Source organism: Trypanosoma brucei, chromosome 10, assembly GCF_000210295.1.
Source record: "Trypanosoma brucei gambiense DAL972 chromosome 10, complete sequence".
In the NCBI taxonomy this organism is placed as follows: Eukaryota; Euglenozoa; class Kinetoplastea; order Trypanosomatida; family Trypanosomatidae; genus Trypanosoma; species Trypanosoma brucei.
In genome coordinates this window covers 2,004,902-2,027,610 of record NC_026743.1, presented here as the reverse complement: position 1 = coordinate 2,027,610, position 22,709 = coordinate 2,004,902, and the positions used below count along the sequence as shown (strand labels likewise).

General features: G+C 50.7%; 5 protein-coding genes across 5 annotated transcripts; 1 reads left to right on the top strand and 4 right to left on the bottom strand.

Moving 5' to 3' along the window:
- Positions 1 to 625: 625 nt before the first annotated feature.
- TbgDal_X10260 (phosphatidylinositol 3 kinase, putative) lies at positions 626 to 7,924 on the bottom strand (the record flags this gene model as incomplete). The annotated part of the gene is made up of 1 exon (XM_011779895.1): positions 626 to 7,924. One exon carries the CDS (start codon positions 7,922 to 7,924, stop codon positions 626 to 628), a length of 7,299 nt encoding a protein of 2,432 aa, XP_011778197.1.
- Positions 7,925 to 8,169: 245 nt separating this feature from the next.
- Positions 8,170 to 8,595, top strand: TbgDal_X10250 (hypothetical protein, unlikely; the record flags this gene model as incomplete). The annotated part of the gene is made up of 1 exon (XM_011779894.1): positions 8,170 to 8,595. One exon carries the CDS (start codon positions 8,170 to 8,172, stop codon positions 8,593 to 8,595), a length of 426 nt encoding a protein of 141 aa, XP_011778196.1.
- Positions 8,596 to 9,037: 442 nt separating this feature from the next.
- TbgDal_X10240 (hypothetical protein, conserved) lies at positions 9,038 to 9,754 on the bottom strand (the record flags this gene model as incomplete). Its single annotated transcript, XM_011779893.1, has 1 exon — positions 9,038 to 9,754. One exon carries the CDS (start codon positions 9,752 to 9,754, stop codon positions 9,038 to 9,040), a length of 717 nt encoding a protein of 238 aa, XP_011778195.1.
- Positions 9,755 to 10,235: 481 nt separating this feature from the next.
- TbgDal_X10230 (legume-like lectin, putative) lies at positions 10,236 to 11,195 on the bottom strand (the record flags this gene model as incomplete). The annotated part of the gene is made up of 1 exon (XM_011779892.1): positions 10,236 to 11,195. The coding sequence occupies one exon, from the start codon at positions 11,193 to 11,195 to the stop codon at positions 10,236 to 10,238; it is 960 nt and encodes a 319-aa protein (XP_011778194.1).
- Positions 11,196 to 11,532: 337 nt separating this feature from the next.
- Positions 11,533 to 22,698, bottom strand: TbgDal_X10220 (hypothetical protein, conserved; the record flags this gene model as incomplete). Its single annotated transcript, XM_011779891.1, has 1 exon — positions 11,533 to 22,698. One exon carries the CDS (start codon positions 22,696 to 22,698, stop codon positions 11,533 to 11,535), a length of 11,166 nt encoding a protein of 3,721 aa, XP_011778193.1.
- Between the last annotated feature and the right edge of the window lie 11 nt (positions 22,699 to 22,709).

Below are 22,709 nucleotides of genomic sequence, written 5' to 3'. Positions count from 1 at the left end.
AATTACTTGGAGGTAACCACGCGGACACGCGCCCCACAACACTAGAAGATTTTGAAAACTTGTGAAAACGCATATTCCCCTACTCTTCCCCACATACACACTTCCACCAACTTAAAAAAAAAAAATAGGTAAATAAGGAAGCTCTTTAGCCGAAGAATGAGAACCCCCAAGAAGATATTCGATAGGAAGCCGCGATAGACACACAACGGGGATCGCACAGCATTCCCCATTCACTTGCACATCCAACGCATGAATACAACACGGTAACGAGGATGCACCACCTAATTCTTGGCTTCGACGAGCACAACCCCCAGAAAGAGGCGCCATGCGTTTGATGGTAACAACCTGCTGGGGAGCAGAGCACCCACGTCGGGTGACCGGGTAGGTACGACAGCATTTTACCACTCACTAGCACTTTCCCTCTTTCGCACATATTTTTTGGCTTTTCTCCTTCCTTTCCCAAAATGACTCTCTCCACCTTCCTCTTGCCGAACCCCCTCCACGGGTTAACAACTACTTGCCTCGGAAGCAGGCCAGCGCACAAAACGTAAAGTACTTACGTATGTGTGCACGCGTGTGTGTACGCGCAAATGAGTACCCGTTAGTTCCTCTGCCCGCCGCTACACTACCAGAAAGGGCACCACCCGAGGAAGTGAACGCAAAGGTTTTCGTTAGAAGTTGCTTCTTCAATCAACCTCGACACTTGTTCCTCCACTGTAAAACCATCGCTGCTCTTACCCTCCTGTGATTGAGGAAACTCCAGACCCCTTAACTTCCTTTTAATACGTTTGACGACACTTTTAGGTTTGCGAGTCTGACTAGTGTCCTTTTCGATGTTGGCATTCACGCGCTGCTGAGTGGTTGCTCGCCGCTGCACCGACAACTGTGACAACTGCAGACTCCCCACGCTGCCCTCCTCAGCAACGTTCGTCATGGAGCCTATAACCGAGATTGTTTGTACCGATGAAGCGGTTTGGCCGTTCCCACTAAAACCCTCAGCCTCATCACGCCACCAAGACACCAAGGGGTCGTGAACAAATGCCTCAAGTAAGGCTAAGAGACTACCACCCTCTTCACGCAAAACATTCATCACTGTGTGGCACCCATGCCGAAAGAGACCTTCTATTCCCCCCATTTCCATTGCCTTAACCAACATACGAGTAAGTCGAAACGGTACCTTTTCAGGGTGAATGCTTCGCTGCTGCGCCACTTCAAAGCAGTCGCCGAAGTCAATGTGCACCACTCTCCCGCTAAATGCGTGTATCATAAGGTTTGAAGGGTGACGGTCACCCAGTCCTAATATATGCCCCACCATAGACATGGTGGCGAGTGAGCAAACGTATGTCGTCCTCCTCTCAAGCCACGTCTCCGCGCTGGGAGCTTTCACCCAGAAGGAGCGAACGAGATCCACTCCCTCAGTTCGCTCCAACGCAAACTCAAACGGCTCCACACGTTGAATGGCGGTAAGATAGTACAGATTGTCACACATACTTCTCATAAGGTCAAGCTCCATCCTAATACACCTGGGATTCACTCTATAATCCTCAATGATTTTGTTCAGTGTGTCGCAGTGGTCCACCCAACCTACCAGTCCAGCATTATCGCTAAGAGGGGTGACTGAGTACGTCTGGATAAGGCAGTCATGGCGCTTTGCAACCGAATGCTTCTCAAGAATAGTGTTGACAAACCCAAGTAACTGCATAACCCTTTCATCCAAACGTAGATCCTCATGACCCTTCAGCAAGAACTTGTAGATCTCGCCATTCGACCCGTTGATGTAAATACGCCGAGGCCGCTGTTTTGAGTTAAGCACCTTCAGAACATTCTGAAAGGAAGCAATCAGGGGATAGTTTCCGTCCTCCCTGTACTGACCTGGCACAACCAATGACAAGTTTCTCCCGTTTTGGTGCAGTTTAGGGCTTACCAACTGCAATGCCAACGATGACATTCCACTAATCTGTTCACGTATTCTTCTCTCTATAGAAACAAAAATACGTCGTGCCTCCTCCATAAATTGTTCATGGCGAGAAGAAACAGCCCTCTCAACATGGCAGCATGCATTCTCGAGTGGTTGCCTGAGCTCCGCAGCAAACTGCGCCTCCGCCATTGTCTCAGGTCTCTTGAGCTGTTCCAGTAACGGTCCCATCGCCAACAAGAGATTCTCTGCGCTTCTTTGTCTTTCCCACTGGTATAAAGCTCTCCCTAGTTCGTTGATCCACAGCTCGGGCCAGAGCACAGCGCAGCGAACCAACTCACGGCAAACAAGTGCGGAGTCTTCGACCATCGCCTTACCGTTCTGGTGAATCTCCGCAATTCGAGCAAGTACTCGATGAGAACCCTTCAAGGGCTCCACACCGTCTGCCGTACCCTTCCCCTGATAACTTGAGTGGGCGACGTTCAGGCTGTAGAGAATGGCTTGCGGATGCCTTCTTGCGACCAACACGAGAAGATTATAAACAGAATCCGCTACGGTACCGTTGGGTGAAGATATACGCGCTATGATCTGCGGAATCACTTTGAGCCACACAGTCGGGTTAACCTCCTCAATTTCCTCCTTGAGGGTCGAGCCCACCTGCACAGCCAGAAGAGGTCCGTACATGAACCAAAGGGAAAGAAACCCAAGGGCATCTTCTAGTTCCTCGGAGAGGGACACACTCCGCAAATAGGCACTGAGGGCCTCCATGATGTGGCCACTTGCACCCGAGGAGTCGGATCCGTCAGCGGGTTTGGTAGCCGCCTCACGGTGTACACGCGCTAACGTGCGCCAAATCGAGCCGTTGCTTTTGTCCAACTCAGTGGCGCGACGGAGGTGATGAAAAATTTTTTGCAATTCGTCCTCCGTACGATGTGCCTTCTTTTGATGAACCAACCACTCCGCCAATTTGGCGTGACAAACGGCCATATCCTCTCGTTCCCTACTGACGTGCTGTGCTCCAGAGCCCTCCACCTTGCTCACGTACAGCTGCAGTCTTGCAATCGCTGAGTCCCTCTGGTTCGTTTCATAGAGGTGTTGAAATGATCCCATTGCAACAGCGGGAGTCGGTATTCCGTTTTCTATAGCAGACTCTATAGATTGGTTGCCAAGTAACTCGCGTAAAACTTCAGTGGAGACACTCCCTTGACCATGTGCACGGCTCAAACTAACAAAACGCAACCACATATCGATCTCACTTGATGGAGGCACCAAAAGGGTATGATTCGCTAGCGTGCCAGGCCACCCCTCGTAAGCCATTACGGACAGTCGGCGCTCCCACAGTTGCCTCCAATGCATGGCGCTCTGTGGATCACTAGTGGCCATCGCAAGCTCTTCCAGCTCACTCAACTGTTGAATGCCGACGAAAAGGTCATATGCACGATCGTAGCTCTCCGCAACAAGAGCGGACAGCTTGGAGTCGACGCGCTTGCGGCACATGTCGATCAACTTCTCCGCCTCACGGAACCTTTTTTTACGCGCTGCTAGCGTAGCCTTATAGAAAAGAGCGGTTGTCCCTGTGTAGTCTTCGTCAGACATAAAACTCGTGATGTGTTCCATATCGTCCCAACGTCTCAGGAGCCAAGCCGCGTGGGCGCCCATCGACGCCAATTTGGAGACTTCTCTTTTGCTGACTCGCTTAGAGAACTGCCTCCACATTTCCAACACGCGCGGGTACTCACCTAAGGCATCGAGTGCCCTTAGTAAACCAACCATGTTGGAAACCTTGTTTGGTTCCTGCTGTAAGCGCCGCTCGTATGCCTGCAGGCTTTGCGACCACCACCGCAGCTTGTCAAAGAGGTGCGCATCCATCATTTGGGACAGCTCTGTCACTTTTTTCCCTGTTAATAACGGTAGATTCTGCCGAATGAATTTAAGTATGCCATTTGCGCTCTCCCGCTGTCCAAGAAGGTTACAGAAGTAGATACTTTTCTCACAGAGTTTTATAAGATTCTGCCAATCCTCAACAGGAAGAGGCTTTGGGCAACCTCGAAGAATACTCCGCTCGTACTCGCGAACCGTCTCAAAAAATTCGATCTCAGCGTAATGTAGTGCCTTGGAGTACAAATTGCAATTTGCACTACTCTCCATAAGAACTTGGCGGTCGAAAGGGCAAAAGTTAGAGGAATGCTTTATGCTTGCCTTCCCGCCGGCGCTTAGACGAATCCCCTGACGCTCCATATGCTCCGACAGGTTGAGTAGCTCTTGCATAACCTCACTGGGTACCCGCAGCCCGCGCAAAACCTCAGTGAGTAACCCAATCACCTCACGTTGTGTATGTTCATCCATGTCGGCATAGCAAGCGGCAAAAGCGGAGTGCAGCATCTGTCGTGCAAAGGGCTCATGCAGTTCGGCAAGAGTCAGAGCACGGCCATGTGAAGGAGACGAGCTTGATCGCAGCAAGTTCACTGCAAGCTGCGGTAGCCAATGGTTCCAATCTTCGTCACTAGCCTGGTCCCGCTTCCGGAGGTGAAACCGGAGAGAAGCGTATGCGTCGGCACGATCCTTTAACGGTGATGCGCTCGTCCCTGCGGTGAAAGGAAGCGAAGGTGCACCACCGCCACCAGCTTTGCCCACGCCGTTCGATGAAACTTCAGGGGCCCTCTTTCCATCGATGGCCTCATAAATATCATGGCAAAAGCGACAGTACTCCCCGCTTGTCTCCCCGTAGCGGTCTGCTACCGCCGGTAAAACGACCAGGACAAAGTTTTCGAAGTTCTTCCCCAAACTTCCCGCGAGTGTGCACAAGGCCTCCATCGCGGAACAACCCAGTCTCCCCTCATCGCCCACCCCATCTCCGCCGTCGGATTCCCTTAGCACACGGCACAGACAGTGCACGCAGCGGGAGGCGTGGAAACAGAGATCAGGTAGCCTCTTCGTAAAGCAAATGAGTGTTTTCACCGCAACAATCCGACACCTAGATGGCACAGAAGTATCTACAATGATGTTGCACACAACCGGCAAGACGGTATGGAGGTGGTCCTCCAATAGGGAACCCATAGCCGAGAAGAAGTCAAGCACAATTTCACTGGTTTCCTCCACATTTTCTTCCACAAGGACTATTATTGGACCGAGGAGAGACGACATATACGGTCGAAACTCCTCACGAAGAGAGCAGCACAGCTCCTTTAGCAACGCTAAAACCTGCCTCAGAACGGACAGGTCGATGGCAGAAATGAAGGAATCAACAGTAGATGTGATTTCCTTAAGATGAGGGCGAAGATGTCCCTTCAGAATGCGAACAAGTGAGATGAGGTGCACCAAAATTTCCTCCCGTTTGCGCACTTGTACTCGAGCTTGCTTTTGGATGGAAGAAATCACCTCACCGTAGAACGAAACAAGACAGCCGGGGGAAAGCACCTCCAGTGAAAAAATGCCAACGATAACCTGCACAGCAGCCACACTTTGATCCTCTGTTAGTGACGGAAGAGAAAGAATATGCAAGACGCTCCGCACAACCGTCTGGGCAATGGTATCTTCACCCTCAAACGGAAGGAAAGGTACCAATTTCGTATTATTGTTAACACGAGGCCCCCGGAGGATTTCCTTTACCCGAACAGGGTCAACAGCACCAATTATCCCCATTAACTGAAGCACATCTTTCCTGACAGGCCACAGTTCTTTAAATCCACCGTGCAATGCTTGAAGGAGCACAGGAAGGAGTTCTGCGTGGTCCTCGTAAACGTTAACGTCCTTTGTCGTACGAACGATATCACCGAGAGCACGTAGCGCCTCCCTTTTCTTCGGTAAATGTGACGAATCTAAGATGTGTTGAACAACGATGGGTCGTATTCGAGCACAAACGCGAATGTCGTCACCTTCAGCATAACGGACGAGTTTCCCCACACATGACAGCAAAGCTGCGCAGACGTCCGCTTCCCGCGTCCCATCGCTCAGTCTTGCTGCACACATGTTGAGCAAGGACGATATATAAGGCTTACACAAGCCAGGCGCAGATTCAATTATGGCACCCAGCACGGAAAAGGCCTGTTCTTGCTTCTTCGCATGCTCGAAGTATTGCATTTCGGTCACACACTGCACCATAATTCTCCTTAGCATAGGATAAACATGTGCTGGGTTCCTACGCGACACCCGACCAAGAAGACGGACAACCGCCAATCTGTTCTGGTGTTTGTCATGCAAGGCAGGAAACAGAGACCGCACAACATCACGGAGAGCAAGCGTATGGTCAAATTCCTCCGTAAAGTTTCTCAAAGTGTCAAGTCTGATGTCACTCTCCGGGTCTGCTACCGCAGCGTTCACCAGTTTTTTGATCACTTTGTTGAAAAGTTGAGTATGCTCACAGCCGCTATGTATGACAACACCATCAGAAGTTTGCCTACAAGGCGACTGCGGGCCTAGACAACCAGATAACACAAGCTTAAAGCAAAGCTTTATTGCGGCACGTCGAACCTCTCCGTTAGGGACCGAAACGTAAGCAACGGCCGTGTCACACAGAAAGGGCAAAGTAGGATACCCAGCAAACTCGAGATTACTTAGAGCGCTGAGAATCTGTGCTTCGGGACTGACTCCTCCATCGCACAAAGCACCCGCGCCGCCTGCGTTACACCGGTCGTCTCGCAGTTGTTTCTTTGCTACCTCCAATATCTTCGACAGGCATGTGGACCGCAGTTCGGGAAACGCCGCACAAATGCGGGCAACGCCTTTCGCAAAGTCAACAGTAAGCGACCCGGAAAGAATGGGTGCAAGAATCTGCCGCAAGTACGGTCGCACCGCCCTGGGATTCACTTCTGCGAACGCAGCAACACACGCAATGGCCCCCAAACCGCACGCATCATGCCTCCCTTGTTTCAGTACCTCTTCAATATGATGCATTGAACAACCAAGAAATGTGACTATTTGATCTGGCATAACTCCTGCGAGCTTTCCCAGGGTTTGGAACACTAACGGCTCCAAATCTTTTTCTGCCGGCGTCTGGAAGACACCAGAAGCCGCTTCCACAACTTTTGCAATAGACATCCTCTTAAACGCCTCAGTGTCATACAGTGCAAGTATAGTTAACGACTGTAGAAGCTCCCGCCTCAGCTCCAGCGTGCTGGTGAGCGTCACTTGCTCACTGACATATTCCCATATCTCATGAACGTGAGCAACCGATGTTTCTGAAAAAGTCACAGCCGTGTCGCACGCAGAGACATTGCTCGTGACGGATGACATAACAGCGTTGAAGCAACGAATGGCACCAGTGCGGCGCTCAGGGGCACCTGATCTCAGAGCATCAAGCGAAGCACTTAAAAATGTTTCATACCACTTTTTGATTCCACTCGGATTCATCGATGTATACATAAGCAACAGAACGTACCGCAGAGCTGTTGCCGCGCTTGCCTGAACGAGATCCGAGGAACTAAGAACTGCCGGATGAAGACATTCGGCAACGACGTCGAGCAACGGTGCAACAGTCGACGGGGTGCGCTTAAGGAGCTCCTCAAGAAACAGGCACGCAGCAACCTTATCCATTACTTTGTCCGATTCCCGAAGATCGGCAAAACAAATTTTCAGTCTGGACTGTGCAATTCCTTCGGTAGAAGTGCCACTATTGTTCAGCCAGAGTCCCCACACCTCTGCAGCCATCCTCGAGACGCTCATGTCAGCACACTTCACAGAGTCTTCCAGAAGCCTAAGAAACGTCTGGTCCAAGTTGTTGATGGCCTCATACTCCACATCTAGGAGCGTTTTGACACACAATATCGCGGCACGTTGAGTCTCTGGTCTCCTAAAAAGCTGTCCTATTTGGGAGCTAATCCAAACCGAAAGTCTCAAGTTGGCCTCCCTGGACTGACATTCGGAGTTACTTTGGAAGAAGCCGTCACCTTGGTCCTTAAGAACGTTTTCCAGCTTCGAAATAGTAGATGACAGCGTCGCCAACTTCCCAGAATGTAATTCGCTGAAAATGGGCTGTAGCTGGCTTGTTAACGGATGGGCGCAGCCCTCCATGTCACTGGCCCCCCGATCTTCTGAAAAGCCACCCCCAACACGAAACACAGACCCGTATCTAAATTCAAAATGTAAGGGATCAAAAAGCCGAAATCATACACAACGGTGTCGGAAGCAGCAGCAAGAAAAAAACAACAAGTTAGCGAGAGCAGTGCCAAAAGGGGTACGGTGTAAATATGTAAAACAAACAAAATCTCCGCTAAACTAACGATCACACGCGACGGGAGGTGAGTAAAGAAAAAGAGATGCAGAGATCTCAGGTGAGCGGCCGAATCCCATCGCCACAAACAGGAACATGGGTAGACTCACAAAGCCCTACCGCACCCTCCTCCTCTACCTACACCCTCCCCAAGGCCGGCACAGTCACTCCTTCGCTCATCCCCGAGTCCCTAGAGCACATCACATCCCAGAAAACTCAGGAGGCGTATTGCGCACCGAGGTCAGAAAAGCGTTCCCCCTTACCAGGGGCCCATGACAACGTCGGGCACAAAAGAAAAAAAAGAGATCGGCCGCATGAACGCACTAATCCACGGACATGCAACCAATTTCTTCTGAGCACAACCCAGCTGCAAACGACAATAGTGGTAGCGTGCCGAGCACGGTGTAACCCCAAAGAGTGCCATCCTCTCTCAATGCAAAAGGGAGCGCCACCATTGCAGGAACCCCCGTAGTGCCTGGAAATATTACCGAAGAAGACTACACGAAGGCGTTGCGTTGTCAGTGCCCGATACAACTAAACACCTTTGCGTATACATTCTCCCTCCCTTTGTGATTTAAACGTTGATTTCCCCTCCCTCGCCCGTTAAGATCTACGAAATCTTCTGTCATGGTAAGAACAATTTGATGAAGTTAACCCCATCATCCCCTCCCTATGTTGTGTAAATTTGGTATGCACGTGTGCACCAGTGCATGTGTTCCACCATTCTTCCCGCTGTCTTAGCCGGTACAATCAGCCGCCATAATACACCTCCAATAAACATCAACGCTACATAGTGGACCAACAGAAGGTGAGTTATCAGAAGTTAAAAAAGGGGGGTGGAGACGTAAATACATTTCGTCCTGTGATTGAACTAAGATTCGTTAACAGGTAAACACAAGTTATGCCATCCCTTGTTAGTCTGCTTTAATGCTATCGACTCGCCGTGCCTTGGACGCCGCAAGGGAGTCACATACATCACCCCATCCGGAGTACACACCGAGAAACCCACTAGCTGTTACACAACAGTACTGCAGAGTCTTGTAAGGATTGTACCATGGCACCCACTGGTAGTACATGCACATGTCTAACAAGCAGCGCATTATGGAAATGACCTTTCTTCTCAAAAATGAGGAGCGCTCTTCAGAAGTCTTCTCCCTCCATTGAGGGGATCGCAGTTCCAACCTCAACAAGAGGACTTCGTCTAGAAGCAGACACGTAAGCGAAAGCGACTTGAAGAACCAATAGGTATGTGACAGACGTGACCGGCTCCAGTGTCTCATTATAATCATCTGGTAGTAGTTGAGGTCACCCGTCATTTGCTCAAACGTCCGCAGGAGGAAAGACAAGCCGAACAAAAACCAGTGGAAGAGCGGTCCCTCCTTCGCTTTAAACGTTCTCAGGGCTAGACTAAAAGAGGACGGGTAACGGAAGTGGTTCCCAAGCATACGACCATTGATAACAGCCATGGCAAACCCCGCGTAAACCTCTTTCGTCGCCTCATCGGAAGCGTTAACCATCCGCAGGCGAGTTAACCCCAGCATACACTTCAGCACTAGGTCGATACCAACGCCTTTTCCCAAAAATGCCTCCACGCGCTCACAAAAGACCTTGAATGTCTCGCTCCGGTCCATTAGTAACGTCCGCTTGCTTATCTTACTACGTACCGATTGAAGAGGTTATTTCAACGCAGGCACAGGGAGGAAAGGTGTGCAAGTAAGAACACCGGGAAAACGCCAAGAAATCCTGCACGCTGGGGCACGCGCAAACTTGTCTGTTGAACGCGGTAGGCAGAAAAGCCACACGCACGTTTATGCGTACTCCATCGGGATATATAAAATGTAGTGCACAATTGAGCCGCACATCCTTCCTCAAACGAGGCCGAGTTCACAAGAATAAGAAACAGAACAAATACCAGAGGGGAGCGCAAAACATAGGAACTAAAAACTTCACCCGGTACATGCATATGTGGAAGGGAGGCGTACGCATGCTAAAAGGAGCAGTTCCCCCCCCCCCCCAACGACTGCACGATGGCACAAATTGCACTAACATGGACGTTCAACACCGTACAACTCTACCCACTGCATACTTCTGAACGCCCACACCTGACATCGCTTAGTCACTTAACTCCTGTGTAACTTTGTTGTCCTCTTTAAAGAGGCGAGCCTGCGCCGCGAGGCTCTCCTCCTCCGCATGATGAGTTATATTGGAAAGAGGAGTCATGATTATGCTGCGGAGTTCATGGGCTGCTTGGCTCAAACCTGTGTTTGCGGCGGTGACACCAAAATAATAGCTGCTGTCCAGCGGAGGTGCAGGCCCAGTGGTACAGAGGACAGTGCTGTGAGGAGCGCCCCAAGTGTCTTGTTCACGCCCCTTCTTGGTGAAGTGCACTGTGTACAGCACACGGAAAGTTTGGTTAGTGTACTGAAGTGTAATAGTCAGATGCTCAGACCCGAGGCGTGGCACGCGGCAGTAACCGTGTCGTTTACGTGTCAGGTGCTGGGTGTCTATGGTGGTAGTACCGTTGTTAACAACCAAAGAGATTTCATCAGCATGAGTCAACAGGACTCCAACGCCCGTAAAGGACGACCGGAAGCCAAAAAATTGAGTCTCATTGCGAGTAAATCGGTCAACCGTAGTGTACCAGATGGCCATACCACTGCCCTCAGACGCGGTCGTTTGCGAGTCACGATGGTGCCTCTGGACCTGCAGTGTGGCGTTCAGTTCAAAAGCCTCCATACGGTTGGAGTGCCGATTCCAAATGTAGCCACTGACGTTGCGCCTACCTTCCGTCAGACGAATGTAGTTATCCGTCACGACGGTGTTGAGTCCAAAAGACCAAAACCGCATGCCATGCTCCCAGAAGTTCCGCAAAATGGGGGGGAAAACCGAATGAACCTGTATGTAGTCCGTGCCTGGCGTCCCACACACTGTTCCAGCTGTCAGCAAGAAAAGCAACAATGGCGAAAACAGCGTCAAACGTAATGGGGTCGGCGGCATACCTACAGCTCCAGAGAGAGGCACAAAAAAACGATGGAAGGTAAAAATAATGAACGACAGTGCGGCATTGACCATATCGAGTGGCGGTATTAATGGGAACTATGGCGACACATTCCAGAGCCTTTCTCACTCGCTTTGCTAATGTTTCCCAAAAATCAACGTGTTCACGACAAGAACGCGGAAAACACCAGAAAATATACAAAGATGCGACTCACCTCCCCTTGCTTCCAACTGACTACATTGTCAACGAACATACACACACGACGCAACCGGAAACCCCCTTCACACGAAATCAAGACAAAGTAGGGGAAATTGTGGCACAACTGTATCTCATTGGCTCCTGTTTTTTTTATCGCCTGTCCTGGGGACAGAGGAATGCTGAACCGGCAAGAAGACAAAGAGCCGGGCTCGCCTAATCACTCGGTGTGGTAGACTCGGCCTCGTCTTGTCGCGCGTCCTCAACACCTATCATAAGCTGCGGCGCCTCCGCCTCGTCCACTTCCGGCGGATTAAAATCGGCATCAATATCGGCACAGTTTTCGATGCTGTAGTACAGCTTGGCCTTCATCACTTCAAGAGAAGAGTAGTCAGGAAGCTCAAGCGCAAAGAAGCATGTCGCAGCACGGGGGAGCGTGCTGTCCGCATCATCCGACGTTAAGAGCGGCAAGATACGCAATTTTACTGGAAGCCTGTCACGCCCGGAGACAAAGCGTAGGAACAGACGGCGCTGCTGCATCGTCGCGTCTTCCAGCGCCTGCCACAGTAGCTGCACACGACGGTCATCGCTGGTTAGGCCCTCGTACACAGTACCCCCCCTCAGCTCTTCGACAGTATAGTCCGCTTTCCCACAAACGCGCTGTTCCAACTCAGAGGGGGTCAGCAAACAGAGCACAGTTTCCGGTATCACATTGAGCAGACCCTCACGTATCTTCTGTAGCTGGGTATTGAACTCGCTCATCCGCGCGGCGGAGAGTGCATCAGCATACTCCCCACAACGATCGAACGTCACCCGCATCCCACTACCACCAGCGATTAGTTCTTTCAAAGTGCCATCACTCAATCGTGTCGTGAATGTCTCTGAGTCAAACACCTCGTCATACATGTCGCTTGATCCAAGGCGGTCATTGAGGCTGCGGAACTCCCGTATACACTGCAGGCAAATCCGATCAATGTCATCGATATCTGACTCCGTTATGGGGTAGAAACACAGGAACTTCCACACAAGAGGAGGGAAAAAGAGCCCCAACGGCTCGTTGTTTCTTAAAGCACCTCCCATCAACTGGCCGACAAAGACGTATGCGGAAAGCTCCGTATCACTCAATGCGGACGCGGCGGGAACGAAGGCGTCACGGTAACTCCCAGTGTTATGTACGTTGTTCGCAGTGGGCACAAAGAGAGGCAGCTCTGTGCTCATGAGCTCCCGGCACATCTCACTAATATGCTCGCGGAAGGGACCGCCAACGTCCTCAGCGCCCTCACCAAGGAATACCACACTCCAAAATCTCCTGTTTGTACAAAAAATACGTGGGTTCTGATCTGCTACAAGCGAAAAGGTTTGACCGAAGACAGATGACATCCACGAGGCTTTATTCGCTCGGGCATTCACTCGATTAATAGACACACGAAAATGCTCACATCGAACATTTGTTTCCCGCACGATGTCGTCCACCATCTCATTACGAATAGAAGTGAAAATGAGGGTTCGGCACATCAGAAACAGTTTGGTCGAGACGTTAGGGTGCCGCGTATCTAGATGAAGTAAGGGAATAACAGTCTGTGCGACACGGGAAAAGGCAACGAGCACTCTGTAGGCCTCCAAAGCCTTCTTCACCGAAACAGATGAATCACGAAAACAGTCAGCGCAGACATCCTCCGTAACTTGTACAATGCTCTTGCCGTGCTGTCGACAGTATTGTTCCAATGCAGCGACAACATTTTCATAAGGTGTTAAAACCTCATCCCTCAAAAGCTTGTCAGCTGACAGCCAAATGCTCCGCAGCGCTTGGAGACGCAGCAGTGTGGTGGATGGACGTAAAGTAGAATAAAACGCGTCGATCCGCTCATTCCAAGAGTCAGGGACACCTAATGCGCAGAAGCCTTCAGGTTTGTACCTTAGAGTGGAAGAACCGAAGTTGAACATCACCTCGTTTCCAGCCCTCATGGAAACAGCAGGTTCGTAACTGAGACCATCCGGAAGGCCCGTGAACGTGCAGTCAAACAAATTCGTATCGCAAAGAAGACGACCATTACACGAAAAAATCATTTTTTTCGCAACAAGGTCGATCGCACAACCAATAACATCACCAACGACCCACCTTCTTGACGAGGTAAAGGGCTCAGCCTTACCGTCGTGCCACTTTACACGCCTAAAAAGATCCACAGACCACGAGCCGGCTGTATCACCAACACTGTCTTCCCGCGACTCATTCGACGACGACCATCCAATCTGCATGAGTCCTTGGGAGCGCAACATAACTTCGTAGTACCATTTCCCCCCGGTCACACGGCAGTTTGCCCTCACAGTGGCAAAGAGCAGCCCCGTGTTTCGCACGTGGAGCAGGCTCACCTGCACACCCGACGTGGAATGGAGAGAGACGTGCGGTGGTCCCAAGCGCTCCGTTGAATTCTCGAAAGGATTTGCCTCCTCATGGAAAAAGGGAGGTAAAGTAGTTCTTCCGCCGGAAGCGAAGTACGCGGCAAGGTCGTGAAAAGCTCGTACCTGATTGTAAGGAATTAATGTCCCCAAAGTAAGGTTCGCTGGATCAAGGGGAAAACAATTACGGGGCAGCTCGTATTCAAAGTGCGCCCCACCAAAGTTAATGGTAACCCCTTCTGCCTCATCCAACACGAAGAGGGGATGGTATATCACTTCCTGCTCACCGGCGGCCCTGGCACCAGCAGCCGCAGTGGCCTCCACCTCGTTCTCACCAAACGGGAAAAACAGTCCAGTGTCCTGACCGTTTACGAAAAAGGAGCAAATCTTTTGGGCACCATCCATCACCACACCTACATAGTCTTTAGCCTTCCAAATACGACGGGGTGCAACAGCAACATTTTTCACTCCATGGTACGTGCCCGTTTTACCGTTAAACGCCACGAAAGTCTCTAGAGTTGGCAAATCCGTCCAACTATGTGTCCGAGAAGGAAGGACACCGATAAATACATCACCCGTTGACATCATGCGAACTTCAAAGTACCAACGCCCACGTCCAAGTGGCACGTCTGCAATGAGTGAGCTTCCTGAGAGCTCACTACAGGCCAAAATTGTCTTGTTTTGATTCACGCCAACTCGAAGACTCTCAACGTGGAGGACCTTTTCCACATTGACACGCAATCCTTCGCGGCGTTTGTAAAGGTTGCGCTGCTCCAGCCTCTTGCGCTGAAAACGGTCAGCATCCGCACTGGCATCGTACACCCTACCCAACACCTTCTTCCTTTCCTCATCAACGAGACTAAGACATTGCTCAGCATCACTGAAAGCAACGTAAAACTCGGAAACAACCTGCACGAAACGACTGTGGAGATGCTGGGGCCCCACAGCTTGACGGAAAAGTCGCTCCGACATCCGCCGAAGATCATGCACGCATGTTACCGGGGGCATTGGTTCAGCATACTCCAACACATGAAGGAACAGGTCCGTCAGGCACGAAAGTATGAGACGGCGTGTAACACCGACGTTCACTCTAACAGCATTTTCTAAGCCACCAAAACACTCCCTCGTCCTGAGAAAGGGAACTCGCTCCATGCCTTTTGCCGTTACTGCGGAGAGAGTTGTTCGAACAAGTTGAGCAGCGGAACGTGCTACCGATAGATCGTACAGAACGGCGATCTTGTACCCCCATTGCGCAGCAGATATATCGATGCGCACATCTATGAAAAAACGCGATGCGCGTATGCACAGAGAGTTCAGTGCATATCCTGGAGCGTGGGCAATAACAGTAGAAAGTGTGTGCTCTGCACAAAAGGTTACGAGCATGTTACTCGAGCAACGCGTGTCAAAATGTAATTCATATTCTCGCCTACCAGGGACATGCACCTCATGGGCTGTTTCCAGAGCAGACTTGAAGGGATGCGATGACTCTAGTACAAGCATCTTCTGCTCCCGCTGAAGCACATCTACAAGTTCCTGCATCGCATAATTAATTATGCTAATATTTTCGCGCATCGCTATGTGCTGGAGGGCGTGGCCAAACGACTTGAACAGATTAGCGTCGCTGGAATTCACTACAAACTGAACCATGCGACGAACCTGCTCCGGTGTGAGACACAGCTCCGGCTCTGGAGTCCGACTCATTAGATGAGTTGTTATAGCTACGGCGTAGTAGCAGATAAGTTGCCTATCAAGTTTTTGGATGGCGGCAAAAATTTGCTCCCTTGGTTGGTCCTTTCGCTTAAACCAAACAGCGGAGACACTACTGTCCTCATTGACAGTTTCAATGGCGAAAATGCCACCTTCGCCGTTCTGGGTTGTCAAGTCAACCTCGAGGTTGCAGACGTCGCCAGTGCGACCATGCCCGCTGATCTGCTCAAACCATGTAACCGCCCCAGTGATAGCAAGACTGGCACTCAATCTGGGATCTGCTGTAACAGCCTTTATCGTTTCGCTGGTACACTCCAACCTGAGGGTGCACTGTGGAAGCCTGCCGTCCGACCGCATTGCTGTCAACCGGCTTACCTCCTCACTCGTCAGCGCACAACTATAGAACCTAACATCCCTTATGCCCCCGTTAAGTCGGGTTTCCTCGTCGTCTGCACACCCACCAAGATGCAGTCCACTTTCAAATAAGCGACCCCTGAAGGGGATCTCCATATCACACTGAAGAACGCCACACTTATAGAGGGAAAACCTGGACTCCCCCTGCACCACCGTTAACTGCACCCATCGTGTCGTACTTGAATACCCGATAGGTGCCTTGCAGAGCGAGGGTCCGGCATCGCCCCGCCGCATCCACCCACAGTAGAAAGAAGAATCCTGAACGCGTGCCACCAGCTCCCATTCGCCCTGGGCAGCCAACTGATACAGTACATCCTGTGTTGCTGTAACGTCAAAAAGGTACAACTGCAAATCAACGGTAAACTGATCCCCCAGCGAGTGTTCAAACGTAATGGACACATAACCCCCAAGGAAGCGGATGCAATCGGTAAGGGAGTCGCACTGATCTACAGACACATTTTCGTTCATGCCATCTTCACTTTCAGGACTAAAGATATCGTGCATATCATACTCAGCAGTCTCCTCCGCTTCGTCGGTGCTAATATCCTCGTCGTCAGTGGTAGAGGGTGTCGTACGGCGTCGGGCAGACATGAAGTCTTCATGATGGTCACCAAGTAGTTGGAGAGCTGCATGCGGATCATTCCCCGTCTCGTCTAGTGCCATAAAACAAAGGTCAATATTGTACCCGCGCATGGACAGCTCTTGAGCAAGACGCGCCCGCAGTTCCCTGGCACTAGCACCAGGTGGATCGCCCACCTCAGGAATCGCAGGAGGCTTACTATCATGGCTATTGCCGTTGGAAGCAGAATCAGTAGCACTAACCGCCCTCCCCAGCAAGCAGTTCTCAATTACTAATCTCTCCTGCAGCAGCACTTGGTATCCGTCGGGTGTACTTTCCACATTATCCAAAGCCCTACTCAACAGAGGGATAAGTCCGGAAGCGGTCGTAAGAAAACCTCTCTGAGCGCACTGCCAAAAGATGGCGAGCACCCTATAATGTAGAGATGTCTTCAAGGTTACGTCTTCCACTTCCCGCTCACTACAGAGCGACTGGGCTAGCTGGAAAACGTGAGTCAGCTGAATTTGGTGAAACATATTGCCTGTCTGAGGAAATAACGACGAATCATCCCCAACGACAATGTCTGCTCGCCGCAAAGACACGGTTTGCCGCTTCTCCTCGCACTCGATCACCTCGCACGTTTCATCTTCAAGAGAGTAATCCACCACCGTGGCGACTAACTTTGTGTGCTTCGATTTATGCACCACGATACGATCCCCCGGGACAGCGAGCCGTGATGCGCCATTGATTATACGAAGGGCGAGGGATATGTTAGTATAATCGGATGTATCCCCAACACTTTGGACGATCCATGCATGCAACTTCTCTCCCCAGTAATGAGTTGAATTGTGACAATTCATGCGCTGTAGTAGCGCCAAGGCCGTCCAAGCTTCAATGGGAGCAAAGACCTCACCCACGCTTCCCAACTTCCGAACGGCACCCCACTCAAGTTCCCGAGCCAGCGAAAGCAACGTCTCAAGAAACCTTGGATACTGGTCATCTTCCACAATCGCCTGTGGTGGGGTCAAGTTCATGAAACTACACCACGCTGTGATGAGGGAACAACGCAGCCTCGAGCTACAGGTGCGGTCTGTGAGGGCATAATTGGTTCCTTTTTGCAGAACTGTCACCACACATTGGACACATGGCGTGAGGATCTCACCTTGTGCAGGGGTGAGCACCTTGGCCAAGACAGTCAAATGGGAGCACAGAGATGTAATGAAAGGCTCAGACAAAGGGAGCGAAATCGCACGATCAATCTCCGCACATATACATCCAAAACATTGTTCAAGACGGGCCCGGATGTCTTCAACTGCACTGTCGGGTGAAGACGACGAGTCATTACGGAGCTCAACGGCACAAAGAGCAGCGCGAAGCGAAAACATGCGAAATACATCCCATGCACGTTCCCCAATATTTCGCCTTGGGGGCCGAGACACCTTTAGCTTGTCAAAAACAAACCGGTCCCGACCGAAATTTACTTTGACGAGTCCTCTCCCAGAAATTCCAATCAACGGGTGCAATTGTTGTTGCAACACGTGTGCTGTGGCAACAACGTATCTTCCATTTTTGGTCCAGTAAAGCTCCCTTGCTTCAGTGTTCCAGCCGCAACCTACGACGTCTCCGATGCCGAACGTGCATCCCACAGGACGACCCAAGGTGTTACCTTCGTAAAGTACTCCTTCACTGCTGTGTAGAGCATACGAATCGCCGTCCCAGCCAGGGAGTCGCGACACGTTATACTCGGCGGGGCCGACACCGATACAACAATTTGCACCCGGACACAAGTCCACGATTTGTACCTCAAAAAAGTATGAGACACTCTTGCGACCCAGCGACCACTCACATGGGGCCACAGACGTCCCCCTGCACCCTAGGCCCTTCAAAGTACAACCAGAGCGCCCAACAACCAGTGAAGGCGCGGTTCCACCAGGAGAAAGCAGTGTGGAGCGAATAACCTCGGGTATGTTCCCGTTGAGAACCGAACAACCGGCCGTCCTGCGGTTCTCAAACCGCCACAGTGTCCGGAGCTTCGTAGCCACATCGCCTCTCATTCTCTGAAAATCTGTTACTCTAAGCTCCGAAGTTAACAATGCCAATAGGGTGTCGGCCCAAAGATTGCGCTCCTCGCTACCTACGGCGCCGACAACCAGTTCCAAAAGCTGAAAGAAAGCACCATGGAGTCGAAGAAAATCCTCCTTTGAGCAACACTGGACGCTGTCTGCATAATGCCATCCCGTGAACGTTTTGGCTAAAACAGGAAGAACAATTTTTGCCAGTGGCTCGCTCACCCTTGCCTCTTCCATAAGCTGTCGAAGCAAAAGCATACCGGAGAGGCGGTATTGTGCACGCTGAGTTTGCTGTGCAACAAGACGATCAACGCTGTCACGACCCATTTTCTTGTCATGAAGAAATTGCACAATGATTGCACTCATATCCCCAACGTCGGCGTCCCGTTGCTGAGGCAATTTCGTCTTCAAAGAGCGCAGCGCTTTCCAAATCTGAAAAAAACGCCTCCATTTCTTCTGGGGGTTCACATCTTTCGCGTAACGTCTAACACGAGGCGTCCCTTCGGTCCTTGACCCACATATGGGCTCAAATCGGGCCAAAAAAAGAGCCCTTTGCCCAATAACCTCAAGATACTCAGGGTCCTCTTGACGTATAGAAAGAACCAGTGGCCTCATGTTGTGCACATGCCGAAACATTGGGGACAAGTTTTGCTTTGTTGCACGTCTCAAAGATTCTGTTGGCATTAGTAACGCACAAAATGATGCCATAAGTAAGCATTCGAGCTTCATCAAGCGGCTATCACGAAGAACAAGCAACGCTCCAGGGTCCTCACGGCGCAACTCTTCAACCACCTTTGAAATAGATCCCACTCCTTGCTGCAAATTTTTGATGATTGCATCTCTCTCCGATCCAATCTTACGGATTCCGCAGGACATCAGCTGGAGGTACTTAGGATCCACCTTGACAGTTACCATATCCGAAGAAACCAGTAGCGAGCAGCCAATGCGACACAGCGCCGAGGTAAGTGCTACCCCAAGGTCGTAAGGGAGCCGCTCGCTCCCTGGGAGAGCCTCAGTAAGGGAAAATAAAGCCTCACGGCACCCCTTCAAGTAGGGTACGCAGTTCGCCTGCACACTGGTGGGTAGAAGCGAAAAGGCGACGCTGAAGGACGGTAGAAGCGAGCCAACAGTACTATACTCCATGCATGTGACCAATCCAGACCAACAGTTTTCGGGCTTAGTGTGAATGGCCTTAAGAAAAGATTCAATTATTTTCTCGCTCGTCTTCAAAAGAAGCTTCGCATACGACGCGACGTAACCACCACAATCGCCCCCGCGTTCCTCCACAGTTTTCGCGAGCAGAATCTCTTGGAAGACTTCAAGACATCGACTTACACTCTTCACAGCGTCCACGGCTTTACCACGACGAGAGATCCATCGCTCCACCTGAAAAATCTCCTCCGCCATTAAAGACGTGCAAAAGAGTTGGGCACTCTCTGCATTCGTGATCAGAGAGCTTGATGCCTGCACCGACTCATAATACTCGAGCAACGACCGAAAGAGCATATCCTCCTTCTCTGTTAGCCTCGGTCGCCCTGCCTGCCCCTTAATAAAAGCAAGGCGGGACCCTCCTGAAAGCAGGCACCGACACGTCATAGAAAGGAGACCGGTATCGAAGAAAGACTCCTGGAAAGAAAGGCGCAGCAACGCATTCCGCGGGTCGGTCGCCTCACCACAGCACTGTGCGACATTTATTAAACTTTGTGCATCGGGGAAGGGGGCTCCAATTTCCCTTTTAAGGACCTCAGGGTCTCTCTCTACCCTATAGAGCAGGTTTGCGTGAAGCAAAGAACACAACTGCGCAGCGTGATCTCGCTCCTTTTGCTCCAGCAACACAACTCGTATAAGTTTGAGTAAACCTCCCAAAAGTCCCTCCGACGCATCTACGACAAGTGTGGGAAGCTGCACGAAGCACGCGAGTTGATCAATGAGGCACCGCTCGGAACTTACAACCCGGCCAGCGTAAGCCGAACACTGTGTCAATAAGTCCCTCTCGCAGTCCCAAATGCTCTTGTACGTTTCTTTCAGAAAGAGATGGTGTTGCTTGTGTAACTCCCACACTAGCAGGCGCCTGGGATGGTCAGCAGATGACGCATAACACACCAAAGAGTGGCGCAGACCGTTATACGCAAGGTCCTTAAGCGCCGTCCGGCTTGGCAGGTCGACCCGTACCTGGAACATCAGAAGCAAATTGTGCACCGCATACTCGCAAATCATAAGGCACGGCCCGTCAGCAAGCACAGCTAGAGCAACATATCCTGGCGAGCTAGAAAAATATATACTGCCAGACGACTCGCGCCACGTAATCGGTGCGAACTCATCAATGTACCTCATCGCCCGGGGTGGCTCAACAGGAAAAGTGTCGACACTGGACCAGTTGGCTTGCCCGTGGTGCAAAATAGTATGACTACCCCCAGGGGCATGATCTGCTATAATATCACCCTCCCCCTCGTCAAGGGGATAATAACCCACAAGAGTCGCCTCTGCCCCTGTTAAAGATCGTCTGCCATCCCTGTAAAGTTGCGGGGCGGGTCGATAGCAGTTCCAAATGCGCACCTCAACCAAAAAGCCGACAAATGACTTCCCAAGGCAGCACACTGCATCACTTATCGCTTCTGGCCACACAAGCGCAGGCGCCTGTGCAACAACCGAGTCATTGACCCATAACTCCCAGGAGTTACCCTTAAAAAGAAGACCCAGGTGCCACCATCGATAACAAAATGTTGGCTTCCCCGGAATATGGTAAGAAACAAAGGATACCCCAAGGTGTGGAGTCCTCGTCCCGCCCCGCAATAGCACACCATCTGAAGTGGGTTCGATCTCGATCAAAATCTCATCTGCATTCTTATCACCAATGGATAAAATCGCCTGATTATCGGAGCAGTTACATGGATAGACCCACAACTCAATGCTAAATGGATGAAAATTTTCCTTCAACGTTACTCTTCCAACTGATATGCAGTTTGTCTTGGTAAAATAATAGCACTTGTTCCTTAAGGGCCATGAACAAGGGCCTCGCCTCAACGCATGTTGCGAACCCACCTGAAACTCACTCCGGCTCTTAGACAAGACTACGTCAACATCACCACTAACCAAATAGCATTTGCTGTTCGACAGCCTCGATGCTTTGCTACACACAAGGCATGTCAGAGTACTACCGTAAACATCAAACACAACATCGCGCGCGGCGGCTGAATTGTCATCAAAACAAAATGATATCTCCGACGTCTCTGGCTGCTTGCCTGGCTCACGATCCCACCTCTCCATAACGTATCGAAGGCCCCCCGTAGCAGATGAAGACTGATAAACCGCCAAAAACTTTTTCTCATTGCAGTGAATGATGCGCGCGCCTTTCCGCGACGAAATGTCAAACTGTTGTCGAACCTTGAAGCGGGTCCCCATCATGCCCAACTGGTCAAGAACCCAACCACGGGACCTACTACAAAGGAAAAGTTTCTCATCATTGGGGAAGCAATACACTGGCACTGGGTGGACAGAGCAAGGTAAGTCGCACACTCGGGTTAAGAAGCAATCCATTTCTGTTCGAACACAACCAATACTATACTGCATCGGGGGAGTGCGGTAGCATTTCTCAACCTCCTTGCTCTTTGGCACATGCAAAAGGCAGTTTACAACAGCACTAAGTTTCCCGCAGCGCAATGCCAATGAAAACTCTGCAGAACAGAGACGACGTCGTTGCTCCGCCGTAAGCACGTCCACGTTAGCACCAGACTGGAATGACTGAATAACCTCAACACATTGAGAAATATCGGATTGGGTGTAATCCATCCTAAAAATCATAGCCTCCACGCCCTCGACAAAAGCATTAAAAAATAACCTTATATCAGGGCAAACAATAGGGCCTAGTAGGGCAATAGACCGCAGAAACCCGGGTTTGTTCGTTTCCTCTCCAGTCATCAACACAAACGATTCCACAGCTCCCAACATTTTTTCACGGATGAACTCTGATGTGGCGAGCGAGCGCCTGAGCTTGATGGAGCGAGTGGTATCCAGCTCTTCAAGACCATTGATCCGCTGATCAACAGCACTTTTGGAATTCTTTATAAGTGATTGAACGTACCGTATAGCATAAATTGGAACACAAGACAGTAAAGAAATTTCAACTTCAGTAAGTGAAATTGCAGAGCTCGGTGAAACCTCATTTTTACGAGGAATGTCCGTGTCTAATATATCTGAGATGCTAAGAAGCCCCCAGTCGCCTAAATCTTCTTCCATCTTTTTTTTTT